Below are 13,294 nucleotides of genomic sequence, written 5' to 3'. Positions count from 1 at the left end.
TACTCTCCATTTATGGCAATTAAATTAATGATTATTCTAACATACCTGCATGTGAATGTTTTTAATTAATTAAAAGACCATATAAAAGGGAAATGATTTATCATAAACCTTTTTAACATATAAATTCTTTTTAAAAATTATAATAGAAGACACAAAGAAGTAAGTCAAGATTTAGTTTTGTTTATAAAATTCTTATGAATGTAGCTGCTACAATTTAGCCAGGTGTGTGGTGCTTGTGACTCCATCATGAGTGTCATCAGTGTTAGGTAATGTGATTTTCCAAATGACCAACAAATTTTGGTAAATCTCTGAACAAAATGAAGTTTAATCTTGTAATTTGCACAGCTTTTGCGTTGACATATCCATTACGTTTAAAAATCCTGTGCATGTAATGTAATGCCAGTTAAATTCTTTTCTCAGATAATTATAGAGAATTTTCACTCATAAGAATGTGAGAACGTCTGGCATGACATTTAAGAGTCCGGTGCTTTATAATTATAGGTCATTTAGCTTTCCTGGTCTCCAGTCTCTAAATTAAAGTGGCAGCTTTGAATCACTGAGACGAACAATAAGACTCTCATACTTCTGAAGAAAAGGTCGTAATTTCTGAGCAGCCCTGGGCGAGAGCCGTAGAGAGAACCATGGCTGCCTACAGTTAGGCTGCTGCGGCAGGAGTCTTCCAGGAGAGATTCTGAACAGGAAGATCAAGCTCTACCGTGAATTATGACTCTGCAGGCCCATCTGTCTTTCTCCAAACAGACTCTGGAATGTGTTATTTTGTGATGGAGGCAGTTTCCCCTGTAGAGTCCTGTCCTAGGATCAAGTTAGTAACTGACCTCTACAACTCCCTTTGAAATTTCTGCCACTTATCCATGGGCTTCCCAGATACCAACTTCCTTTCTGCCAATACAGTAAGTTATCACCTAACTTGAGACTCCTACAGCCAGGCTCTCTAGGGTTGCTTTTTCTTGGTGTTGGATCATTGTGTTTTTAATTGTTTCCATGGTCATGACCCAGCATTATCAATATTCCATGGATTATAAACCTGCTTTCAGACATAAACCTTCTTTTAATCAACCACTTCTGTGCCTAATGAGATTTTACTATTGTTCACAGCCCTTGTCTATACTGTTGAGGAACAGTGTTGTTTTTTCTTCTTACATTTTATTAAATTCTTTACTTAGTGGGAGTTAATCTTATGATTATAAAATAAACTGAAAGTTTGTCGTTGTAAAAATTAAAAGAAAGGAAGAAGGAAGGAGGAGGGGAGTGGGAGCAGGCAGGAAGGAAGGTTGGGTGGGCAGTTATGTCTATGCTCCTAAACATGTATATACAAAATACATGAAATTTGCATTGTATAAAAATTTTTAAAAGACTATATCTAATACCAGGTCCTAATCTCCCCACTGATTAACTCTAGAATATGGGTCTGTCTAGTTTACTCATATAATATGACGTAAACCTGTCAAGACATTTCAGTCTATCAGTGAAATATAATTACAACAAATAACCATCATAAAACGTACAGAGAACCAATACAGATACTTGCTGCTTGGACCAAATAAGCCTCGTGGAGAGGCCCCAACAGTGTACAAGGGAGATATGCTATTGTCATCTTCCTATCCTCTTGCTACTTCTTTCTTCAAGTCAATTATGCCTTTCAGTGATTTTATGATTATTTTAAGTCTGGGTGTTCAGAACTAGATCAGGCAACTACTAGTAGAAGGATTCCACTGGTTAATGGAGGCTTATGGCCAACTTAGATACAATTTTAGACTCCTTAACATGAAGTATGCTTATCTATAATTTCATTGCAATCATTTGTGTTTAGCTACAAGCATATAATATATATGGTTCCTAAAACACAGGAATACATGTTTTCTCTTCTTGTTATGTCATTGAACCAGTTTCCATAATCTGGAAGGTACTTCCACACATCCAGTACATTTTAGACACGGTATCACTTCTTCAGTGTTGTTTCTCCTAATTATACAATTCAGGGTGAATTAGATGCCATTATGATTCTACACTCATATATAATCCTTAACATACTACTGAAAAGATAATTACTATAACACTGTATGGGGAATTTTTTATATCTGTATGTTTTTCTCTTTCAAATATTGTGAGCACATGAGTCAATAGGTCATTAAACCTTCTCAGCTAGGGAAGATGAAAGTAGGCAGAAACAGCTTACTGGTTGTGAGCAAATCAATTGTTTCTAGGCTCAAAGAATAGAATTCATTATCAACAATGGTGCTGTGGTACCTCAAAATGATATTAAGAGAACTGTTTCTCAACAAGAGGTACCGAGGACCAGGTGTCAGTGACCACAAATGGGTTCAATACAAGAGGAAATCAAAGGAGGAAAATAAATTTAAATGTTTCCATATTCATATGTACCTGCAAAGCACCCAAAATTTGAACATAGATAAAGACTACTCATGTTGAAAAAGATATTAAAGTCAATAATAAGACTCTATCTAATACAATTTAAGTTAAAATTCATTTTAAATTCTTGCCCAACCCAAGACTTGTTACAAATACATTTAGGGTACTCAAAGACACAAATTGAAACAGTAGATTTCCTCAAAATGAAAAGAGATTCTAAAACACAAAAGAGATAAAAATAAAGAGATGAATATAAAAAAGAACTGAGCAAAAATCTTAAAAATAAAACAGCCATTAAAATGCATCTACTGTAATAAAATGTAGAGACTAAAAGGTACTTAAAGGATATGAAGGATAAAATTAGAAATATATATATGTTATATATGTGTGTGTGTGTGGTGTGATTGTGTGGTGTGTATTAGACACACCCACATAGCCTCCCAAAACAAAAAAAAATTAAGTAATATGTATAGAAGCAATTTTTGTAGGAAACAGATAATTTTACACTTCTGAAAATAGATATTATCTTCCTTTTGTAATTGTTTTGCAAACAGTGGGCAATTGAATAGATATATTCACTTTGAGACTACAAAGTAGAAGTACAAAATATCATGAATTACAAAAGCATTGACTGCAATGCAGTCTATTTACAGAAGAATGACTCTTTTATTGATAACACATTTCTCACTTGCCACAAGAAAGGTCAGCATATATATGAAGCATTAAAGAAAAACCATTACCAACCTAGAAACTTAAAACTCCATTAAAGTATCTATGAGTCAAGAGCAAAGAAGAAAAAATATTTTGAAACGTAAAGACTAAGATAGTTTTCCATAGTGATATATTCATTCTATAGGATTAGCTTCAGTAAGAAATAAAGTCAAAAGAGAAAAGGATTAGAACAAGAGAAATGATATTGCAGATATTATATATTATAAAAATATAATTAAATATCCCTTGCAGTCATTTTTGTTTATAAAACAAAAATAACACAGGTGAAAACAATAAACACACATATCACATGTGAGAAATTAAAATTATTGAAAAATTTTCCACATGATAAATTTCTTAGATAACTACATTAAGGATAAGAACTAAAAGAGTAGACTAAGTTCATGCTAATTACTAAAATTCAAAAGAAAACAAACAGCCAAAAAAATTCAGAGAGCAACATAGAAAATGTGATCTATCTACTTAACAAAAGAAAGAGGAAAAGAAAAAGTACTATCCTAAAAAAGAGTGTGGCAGATATTGGCTAGTTTTATCCAAACTTTTTTCCATTTTCCTTTTAAACACAGAACTTATTTTTACTAGTAATTTTTACATATTTTTCAAGTGATTTTTTTACTAACACAGTATCTACCAAAATACCAAAAGACAAGGCTACATGAGGAAGAATAAATAAAAATAACAGACAACTGAATACAGTCATGAGGCTCTAGATATAGTAGCCAACAGACAAAGGCCATGTATTGACTCTGTTTTCTATGTTACTATTTTATCTTAATAAATAAGCTATTTACCTAATCTTTATTTTTACCTTTCTTTTATGAGATGTAGGAATAAATAGCAAATGAGCTAAAAATATTTATGGCGAAAAGTAAATCAAGTTTTTGAAATATTTGTAAGTATACAAGAAAGTTGTTTTTTTAAGTCAGTGGAGAATGTTTCTATTAGTTAAGAAATAGTACTCCAAAATTAGAAAAATAAATGGAATATTATCAGATCTTTTATAACATTTGCAAAATTAATTTTATGTAATTTCAACATATAAACATGAAAATCAAAATTCAGTGTTAGAAGGAAGTGATGATTCAAGTTAAGAAAACCTTCTAATTAAGACACAAAAAGGCATAGACGACAAGGGAAAGTATTGCTACTTCTGATTCCATTAAAGTTAAAATAAAAAGCTTTTGATCATCAAAAGACACTACTGTGAAAGTAACAAAAAAACTAAGTACTGAGAGATCATATTTGTAATGCATTTAACAAAGTAGTGACAACTTGATTTGTAATTTTTCCACAGATGAATAAAAAGACAAATGTGTTAATAGAAAAATAGACAAATATGAGTAAGAAATATACATGTGAGGAAAATATAATGTATGCCATTCACATAATAAAGCTTCAATCTCACTAATAAAGGAAATGTAAAAGAAAACCACAATAAAAAGACAAACTATACTTAAGAGATTGACAAAAAAATTACATGTTGATGACAACATGGAGAAATATGAGCATTTACACATTGTTGCTAGAAGTGTCAATCACTTCAGAAAGCTATTTGACAATATCTGAAAAAATCACACTTGTATATATCCTTTATTACAAAAATTACACTTCTAAAACACACATAGCACAACTGCCAGCGAGGTATGCAAAAGAACATTCCTATGACACTGTAACAGCAGGAAATTAGAACTAAAATATATAGCTATCAAAGAGAGCTGGTAAATGCTGCTACAGTCATACAATGCTATGTATGCTTTTCAGGAAATGAACTTAGAACTGCAAGAAAGATGAGTCTCAGGAAGGTACTGAAGATTAAGGTGGGTTATAACTAATATACACAGCATCGTTTACATAAAGTATAGGATTAATACCTATACTTATAGAATATAGAATTTCAGATTCGGAAATAATTAAGAATGTGGATTAGTTTAGTATCTTGTCAGGAAAGAGGTTGTGGACATGATTTGAACAACATATTCAGGAGATTGACAGATTTTCATAACATTTTTCTTTTATTTTATTTTTTTAAAATTTTTGACAGGCAGACTGGACAGTGAGAGAGAGACAGACAGAGAGAAAGGTCTTCCTTTTCCATTGGTTCACCCCACAATGGCCACTGCAGCCTGCACACCGCGCTGATCTGAATCCAGGACCAGGTGTTTCCTCCTGGTCTCCCATGCGGGTGCAGGGCCCAAGGACTTGGGCCATCCTCCACTGCCCTCCCAGGCCACAGCAGAGAGTTGGATAGGAAGAGGAGCGACCGGGACAGAATCCGGTGCCCCTACCAGGACTAGAACCTGGTGTGCCGGCGCCACAGGTGGAGGATTAGCCTAGTGAGCAGCAGCACTGGCCATTTTTCTTATATTTTAAATGCTTATTTTCTAAGGTATAATAAAATGAAAAAAGTATAATAAATTTAAACTAAAACTAGTGAGAATTCTCTTCTACTTAATAGCATTTGCCTTTTTGTTTCAAGTTTTCTTAACAGCCTCTGTTAAAAAACACATAGAACAAGTGGCCTTGTACAGAAAAGAAAACAAAAAGGATACATAATCAAGATTCAGATAAATAAATCTTGTGTGATGATAGGGACTTGCTGCTTAGAACAGAATACCAACCTACTGAGATGATCATAAGATTGCATAGAAAACTAAAACGGATGAAACGTATGAAACTCTAAAGATGAATCTTCCTTAGAAAATACATGAGTATGGTAAGCAAAGTTGAGAGGCTACTCACAGATTGAACAAGCTGTGCGTTTAGTATCTCACATCTCTGGTGATCAGGGCACCAGACACTCACTGTTATTTTTCACAAGATGGGAGAACAGTCTGGGCCCAAGGTTCTAGACCTTAGGATCTACATGTGAACTCACAGGATCATCAGTAAGATCCAGCACTTGAGGGTGGTTAAACTGCATGCCTCAGTTACTCATGGGAAGTTGGGCAAGGACCATTTCCCCCGTGCCTCTCAATAGGGAGGCCCTCAGTGCAAACTGACTTGCACCAGCATGATCCAGCCAGCGGGCAAGAGAAGGCAACTGAGGCAGAGGTCAGAGGCCATTGTATCCCTAAGTCTGGTGTCTTAACCTTTTACTTTTGCCATGATCTATTCTCCAGAGGCAATTTAATAGATTTTGCCCACTAAGAAGGGATTACACCTTAACTGCTGGGCAACAGGGATCACTGTGAGTCATTTTAGTCTATTTACCTCTGATGTCATCATATTTGCTTAAGTTTTTTTTAAGAAGTAAAATATCACTAATTAAAGCCATTTATCTTCCCTCTCCTAGTATCATTTCCTATTTCTATCCTTTGTCTTCAGAGATAAACACTATAGTCAACTTACGATTTTAAATTCATGTCTTAAAATGCTATTACATACATGTATCCATAAACAGAATATATTATTTTACACGAATGATATCACATTATTTATAAAGTGTTAATTTTCCTTGTTCACGTACCATGATATTTTGAGGTACATTTTACATTTAGTCCAGTCATTTGAGGTACATTTTACATTTAGTCCAGTCACTTTAGCAGTTTTAATTTCCATTGAATAAGTAAGTTATAATTTATGTATCCATTCCCCACCAGCTGGACATCTGAGTTGTTTCCAATTTATACCATTACACATACTGCAGTAAACACACTTTCTATTTCCTTATAAATGTGTGGAAGAGTTTTCTAGGTAGTATATCCAGAAGTGGAATTGCTTCCTAAATTGTCCTGCAAACCATGTTTTTACATCTCAGAAAAATCTCAGCTCCATTTGGGGTTCTTCTTGGCTTAGGTAGGAATGGGATGACTTTCTATTCGGGCTCAGTTAGTTTTCTCATTTTTCACAAGAGCATGTCACCCTCAGCTTTACTCTGTATTAAGGCTAAAGGGAATTACCTGACAAAAGCCATATGTCAGGCTCTTGTCAGGGAGAATGAACTTGAAGTTACATCTAGCCAAGATCCATCAAGCACTCGGATGAGAAAACAATAGTTATAGAAGATTACTTGGAAAATACTCAGATGATCCTTTCTTCCTGATGCTCTAAACTATGGATTAAACTAGATCAGCAGAGGATTTGAATTATATTAAAATTATTCACAGCCTAGAGCCCTGTTACTCGAAGTTTAATCCGCAGTCTGACAGCATCAGTGTCATTGGAAGCTTTTTTTGTGTGTAAGATTATCTGACCTTATAACACCTCATGTTCGTATGGGGATCTATATTTTAACAAGACTCCCAAGTGATTTACATATAAAGATTGAGCAGCACAGTTTGAGAGAACTACTTCTCATTTTGCTGTTGCTGTTTGGGTTTCATCTGCCCTTACTGAAATAGAATAAACTCATTATTATTTATGTTCCAGAGCTAATGTCAGGTCATTCTACCAAATAAAAAACTCTTCTTTAAACTTTTTTTTGTTTTTTTTTTTTTCTTTTATATTTTGACAGGCAGAGTGGACAAAGAGAGAGAGACAGAGAGAAAGGTCTTCCTTTGCCGTTGGTTCACCCTCCAATGGCCGCCATGGCCAGTGTGCTGCAGCCAGGGCACCACGCTGATCCGATGGCAGGAGCCAGGTACTTATCCTGGTCTCCCCTGGGGTGCAGGGCCCAAGCACTTGGGCCATCCTCCACTGCACTCCCTGGCCACAACAGAGAGCTGGCCTGCAAGAGGGGCAACCGGGACAGAATCCGGCATCCCGACCGGGACTAGAACCCAGGATACTGGCGCCGCAAGGCGGAGGATTAGCCTAGTGAGCCGCGGTGCTGGCCCAAATAATAAACTCTTAATCAAGACTCTTCCAAATTTATCTGATGTTACTCTCTGGAATAGTTGTATTTCTAATAATTAACTACTCAAGGTTATTGTTGGAAACACTGTGAAGTATGTAACTGACTAGACTTTTTCTTTAACTGTGAATTTCTCAACATGGAACAGTCCCAAACAGGTATATTAGGCAACTACAAAGAAGCTTTAAATTAGTCTCATGTCTGGCTTCCTCTTGTGTCCCAATATTTACTGTATTCTTCATAGTTATGTGTTTTAATTCATATTTTCTATCTATGTATTCTTTTTCATTGTGAACTATAAGAGAATGAAAGAGTAGAAGACTAGTTGTTAGCAAATTATTCCAACTGTAAGAATAGTTCATAGTTCTGAACACTAGGTACCTTCTACTAGGATTGTGTCCCAGGAATGCCTGCATGTAATGCCTAAAGAGCACAAATTACAATGTATCTGTTGGACTGAGTGTGACATTCTATTTAATGCAAAGGGAATTTGTAAACTACTAAGTACGAGTATTTTTAAAGATCAGACATTGTTATGGCACAACCACTTTTCTTAAAGTTTAAATGCCATCAATATGAGATGCGGCTTCATGTAACAACTGGAATAATCATGAAGAATGAGTTTCTCTGTGCCTGGTACCACAACTTAATTTGACATTTCTAGAATCTTTCCAAGTAGTTTGGTCCTTGCAAAATGTCATGTTGAATGGTTAGTCATTCAACAATCATAACTGAAATGTAGCCCAGAGTGTACTGCTTTTAAAATAAGTAGATAGGCAAATGAAAACTGCACAGACTAATTCCAAGTATGACCTTGCAAAAGATGCTTATCTGCCCCTAAATTGAAATATCTGTAAAAGGCAGTGACAATATCCACTTCATATACTTGTTGAGGAGTTGCAGTTAGATAAGCTACAGAAAAAGACATTACTGTAGAACCTGGCAAGTAATCAGGTGCTTTGGGTTTCTGCAACTCACTTTACCTTGTATTTCTGGTATATCCCAAAATGACAGAGAACATTAGTGTTCAAACCTTACACTAATGGATGCACAGGTGTTCTTAATTTAAGTAAATTTTAGTGTTGGACTTTTAGATTATTTATTTTCCAGTAATAAATAATGGCATATATATGTGTGTGTGTGCGCGCTCTCTTTATTTATTTTACAGAACACATGCCTAAAAATAAAGCCACTAGATTGAAAGATATGATTGTTTGAAGGCTATTAGTATTCATTGTCAAGTTGCCCTTCAAGAAAATTTATATTTTTACTTTCAGTATCTGAATACATTTAATCTTAATTCTATGCCAGGAGTGGTATTGAGTATAATTAAATAGAAAACAAACTTATGACCAGAGTCTTAATATTCCCTTCACCTGGATAAGCTCTAGATAGTAGATCACCCTGACTATAGTCTTCATTTCTTACAGCATTTAATTTACAGCACTTAGAAACTTACAATTGTAAATTAATTCTGTGCCCCCCTGAGATGTAAATCACATCCCAAACTTTTTCCATTTCATCAACCTAGGGATACCTATCTGAGGGACCTGGGAGCTCTCCAACTGAAAATAAGTTTTCAGCAAACATAGGGTTTCTGTGGGCTAGACGCCAAACTTCAATATGCACTATTAATAAACATGGATGGCCTAATCATACTGTGCATTTTTTCCTCCAACATCCTCAAATTTTCCATATCACCCCTTAAAAATTCTGTGGCCCTCTGTTACACAGAAGCTGAGTTCCATGTCTCTCCCCACTGCAACAGTCTTGAATAAACTGTTCTTTGTTTAACTTCATCTGGAGCAATTTTTCTTTGACACTTACCATCCTGTTTGAAGGCATCTGAGGAATGATAAAGATTGATTGGAGAATAATAATGTTGAGCCACCCCTCGCCAGCTGGGTGAGGAAACGCTCAGTGTTCCTAATGAAGTGCTGCTGTATCGGGATCTGGCCCTCGAACCCAAGAGAGATGAGGAAGAACTCTTTTTAATTCTTAGCAATGCAGCGTGTGAAGTGGGAAGACCAGGAAGAGCTTTGGAATAATCTGTAAAAGAAAAAAATAATAAAAAGTGAATTATTTAGGACACTGCTTTATGTTGTTTCTATGAAAAGTTTTTTCTGAAGAAATTAATGGAAACTTCTCTGGTGCTATAGTCAAATTCAAAATGCAGTGAGACAGGGGAAAGTATGGTAATACTTTTAGGTTTTTAGTGTTTTCTGAAAATTCCGTTGATTATACTGCTGGTCTACTGTAAGAAATAAATAACAAATATATATATATATGAAAGAAAAAGAAAGAGAAAGCAGGGCAGCAAAAGGGAAAGGCAGTGAAAGGAAACCAAAAGACTTAGGCTTATACTGTTTTTGTAAAAAAATATTGGGGCATTTTTAAATTTTTTATTAATATTTCAATATTCTTTCATATATATTAGAACAGTGGCATCTATTATTTCAGAAGAGGAGCAAAAGACAACATGCTCACAGTCTAGAATTTTAGATTCATACCCATCACTTAAACTTTATCATGCAGAAGATATGCATCTAATGTGCCACTAATATGTTCACGAGGATGTGTAATATTTTTCATATTCTTGAAAAGCAAATTTGTTAAAAAACATAAAAATCTTAGTTATAACTTATTTTGTAGGTGTTACATAATTTATATAGCTTAATATTTTTAAGTGGGAATAGTCATACAATTCCTACTTCTTTTGGTTATTGAGAAATGTTCACATTTTATTTTCATTTTCAAGGTGATTGGCTAGATAAGATCAAACAGGGAATGGAATAGATTCTACTAATTCTTCTTTTTTTTAATTAATTTATTTTTTATTTGACAGATAGAGTCAGACAGTGAGAGAGTGAGACAGAGAGAAAGGTCTCCCTTCCATTGGTTCACCCGCAAATGGTGGCTCTGACCGGAGCTACATCAATCCGAAGCCAGGCGTAAGGTGCTTCCTCCCGGTCTCCCGTGTGGGTGCAGGGGCCCAAGCACCTGGGCCATCCTCCACTGCCCTCTCGGGCCATGGCAGAGGGCTGGACTGGAAGAGCAGCTACCAGGACTAGAAACTGGCGCCCATAAGGGATGCAGGTGCCGCAGGCGGAGGATTAACCAAGTGAGCCACAGCGCCAGCCTCTCTACTAACTCTTCTTTACGTCCAAAGTAGAGAATAAGTTCAGCACACTGATCAAATTGTTAAAAATACAAATATGATGAATTCTCTAGAACAATTAAGAATGGAATGTTTTTGGCAAATATCAATTGAACTCGACAATTGACAAACCTTGGTAATACTTTTAAGAAAATCATCATTATGTTCTTTGAATTGATTCTACAAGTCACATAGAAAACTACAAATTAAAAGAAAAAAAGGAAGGCATTTTTGTTCAAAATGTATGAAGTTTAAACTTAGTGGTTGGTAAACATTATCATAGAAATATTTATCACAATTGAAATTATTTAGAACCATTATATTGCCTCATAAATATATTCTGGAATTCAAGAAGCAATTCTGAGATTTGAAAATAACACTTTAGGCGATAAGCATCAAATTAACATTTTCTGTTCTGTGAAGTTGTAAATATGAATTCTCTGAAACTCAAAAGTGTATTTTTAGATGTTTTCCACACTTAAAATGAGCATGATATGTGTAGTCCAAGCCCACCAGGAGTTGTGAAGAGATTCACATCCTTTAGTCTCTGCTGTTCAACCACAAGTCTGGTAAAGGTGGATCAATTTTAACTGAAAATAGCTGTCTTCTCCTGGGAAAACGATGTGAGAACAGATTATGGGGAGATATAAAATCTCTTTTACAATCCAGAATTACATGCAAGTTTTGCTACCTAGAGGTGTAAAGTAATGAAAAAAGAATGAGTTTTCCTTTAAGGTGGTTTGGAGCAGGAGTTTCTGAGCCTATTCATTTCTCAGTGCTCCTTGTCACTTTGTATTTTAGCATCCTGTCCTGTTCATATATAAAAAGGGAAAAAGGATTATCCCACATTAGTATTAAAAATTAAAATGCAGGATGGGAATGTGCTTTTAGAGTCCTTAAAGCTAGATAAAACCAATTACTGTAAAACTAGAAGGAGTATAATGAGTTTTTTTAAAGTCCAGAATAATCATCATGGGAGTAAATCATATACATATATAGGTATATGTAAATCATATATATGTAAATAACATATATATATATAAATCATATATACATATATCTCAAAACAGATACTTGTCCAGTGGTACAGAACTGTCACTCCATAGATGAGCCAAATGTTAATTTGGCCTTGTGCTCCAAGCCAACGCTTCATTTATTATGTAATCACTTTTATCTGTTGTAGTTCATACACTCTTTTCATCAATTAATGTGAACTCAAAACTGTTTCTAGCAATCTGACAATTTTTTTATTCATTTGTGCAGTCAACAAGCACATACTGACAATTTTGCTGGTGCCAAATGCTAGGGACACAGAGGTTCATAAGATATTTCTCCAGCCTCCAGGGCATTATAAGCTAGTGGATATAAAAGACAAATATGCATGCAAGTTTAATCCAATCCAATGTAACAGAATAGTAAATTCAGGGACCCATAGAATCCCTGACAAGATAGTGAATCCGCTCATTTAGTTTTGGGCCATCAGAAAATGCCTTCCAGGGAAACTTCTATCTGAACTGGATCCTGAAAGCCCATTAGTAATTATCGCAGGGAAGCTCTGAATAGAGAAGGAAAGATATTTTAGACAAAGGACAGAGAATATATGAAAACCTGGAAAGAATTGATATCATGCTTAATGGATTATAATAGTCAGGAGTCCAGTGTGTGAGGGAAAGGGTGAGTGGACAAGTAAGACTGGACCAACAATGAAATGCTCAACTAGTCTGTCCCCAACAGGAAAGCCATCACCATTTTAGCATGATCACTCTGGCTAAAGCCAGCATTGTGTAAAGGCCTGTCAAGTAAATCCACCAGCAAGACCTGCATCCCATCTGGTCTGTGGTTCCTGTCCTAGCTGCTCTATCTCTTATCCAGACCACCACTAAAGGCAAAGGCCTGGGAAAAGCAGCAAAAGATGGCCCACGTGCTTGGCCCCCTGTACCCATGCGGAGAACCAGCTGAAGTCCCTAGCTTTGGCCTAGTCCAGCCCTGGCCCAGCCCTGGCTGTTTCAGCCATCTGGGAGTGAATCAGCAGATGGAAAATATTCTCTCTCTCTCTCTCTCTGTAAATTTGCCTTTTTAATAAATAAATAAATCTTAAAAAGTCACCCTGGCTGCACTGCAATATTGAACAACACAAAAGGAAGAAAGACTATTAAAGAGCCAAATACAGGTGAAGATTATTCAGAAACAGGTACGTACTATCGTACTATCGTACTATCGTA

The 13,294-nt window shown here is 35.4% G+C and overlaps 1 protein-coding gene across 2 annotated transcripts in view; it reads right to left on the bottom strand.

Moving 5' to 3' along the window:
* CNTN5 (contactin 5) overlaps window positions 1-13,294 on the bottom strand; it is a 1,376,886-nt gene that overhangs the window by 516,184 nt on the left and 847,408 nt on the right. For both annotated transcript variants that reach the window (XM_089312106.1, XM_051820359.3), the window contains exon 4: window positions 9,743-9,964. In XM_089312106.1, the coding sequence (XP_089168232.1) occupies window positions 9,743-9,964 (222 nt within the window). The remainder of the gene's footprint in view (window positions 1-9,742; window positions 9,965-13,294) is intronic.

This window comes from Oryctolagus cuniculus, chromosome 1 (assembly GCF_051225735.1).
Source record: "Oryctolagus cuniculus isolate XC-2025 breed Fujian yellow rabbit chromosome 1, ASM5122573v1, whole genome shotgun sequence".
Lineage (NCBI taxonomy): Eukaryota > Metazoa > Chordata > Mammalia > Lagomorpha > Leporidae > Oryctolagus > Oryctolagus cuniculus.
Note: the sequence above shows the minus strand (reverse complement) of the source record. Positions and strands in the feature narration are given on the sequence as shown.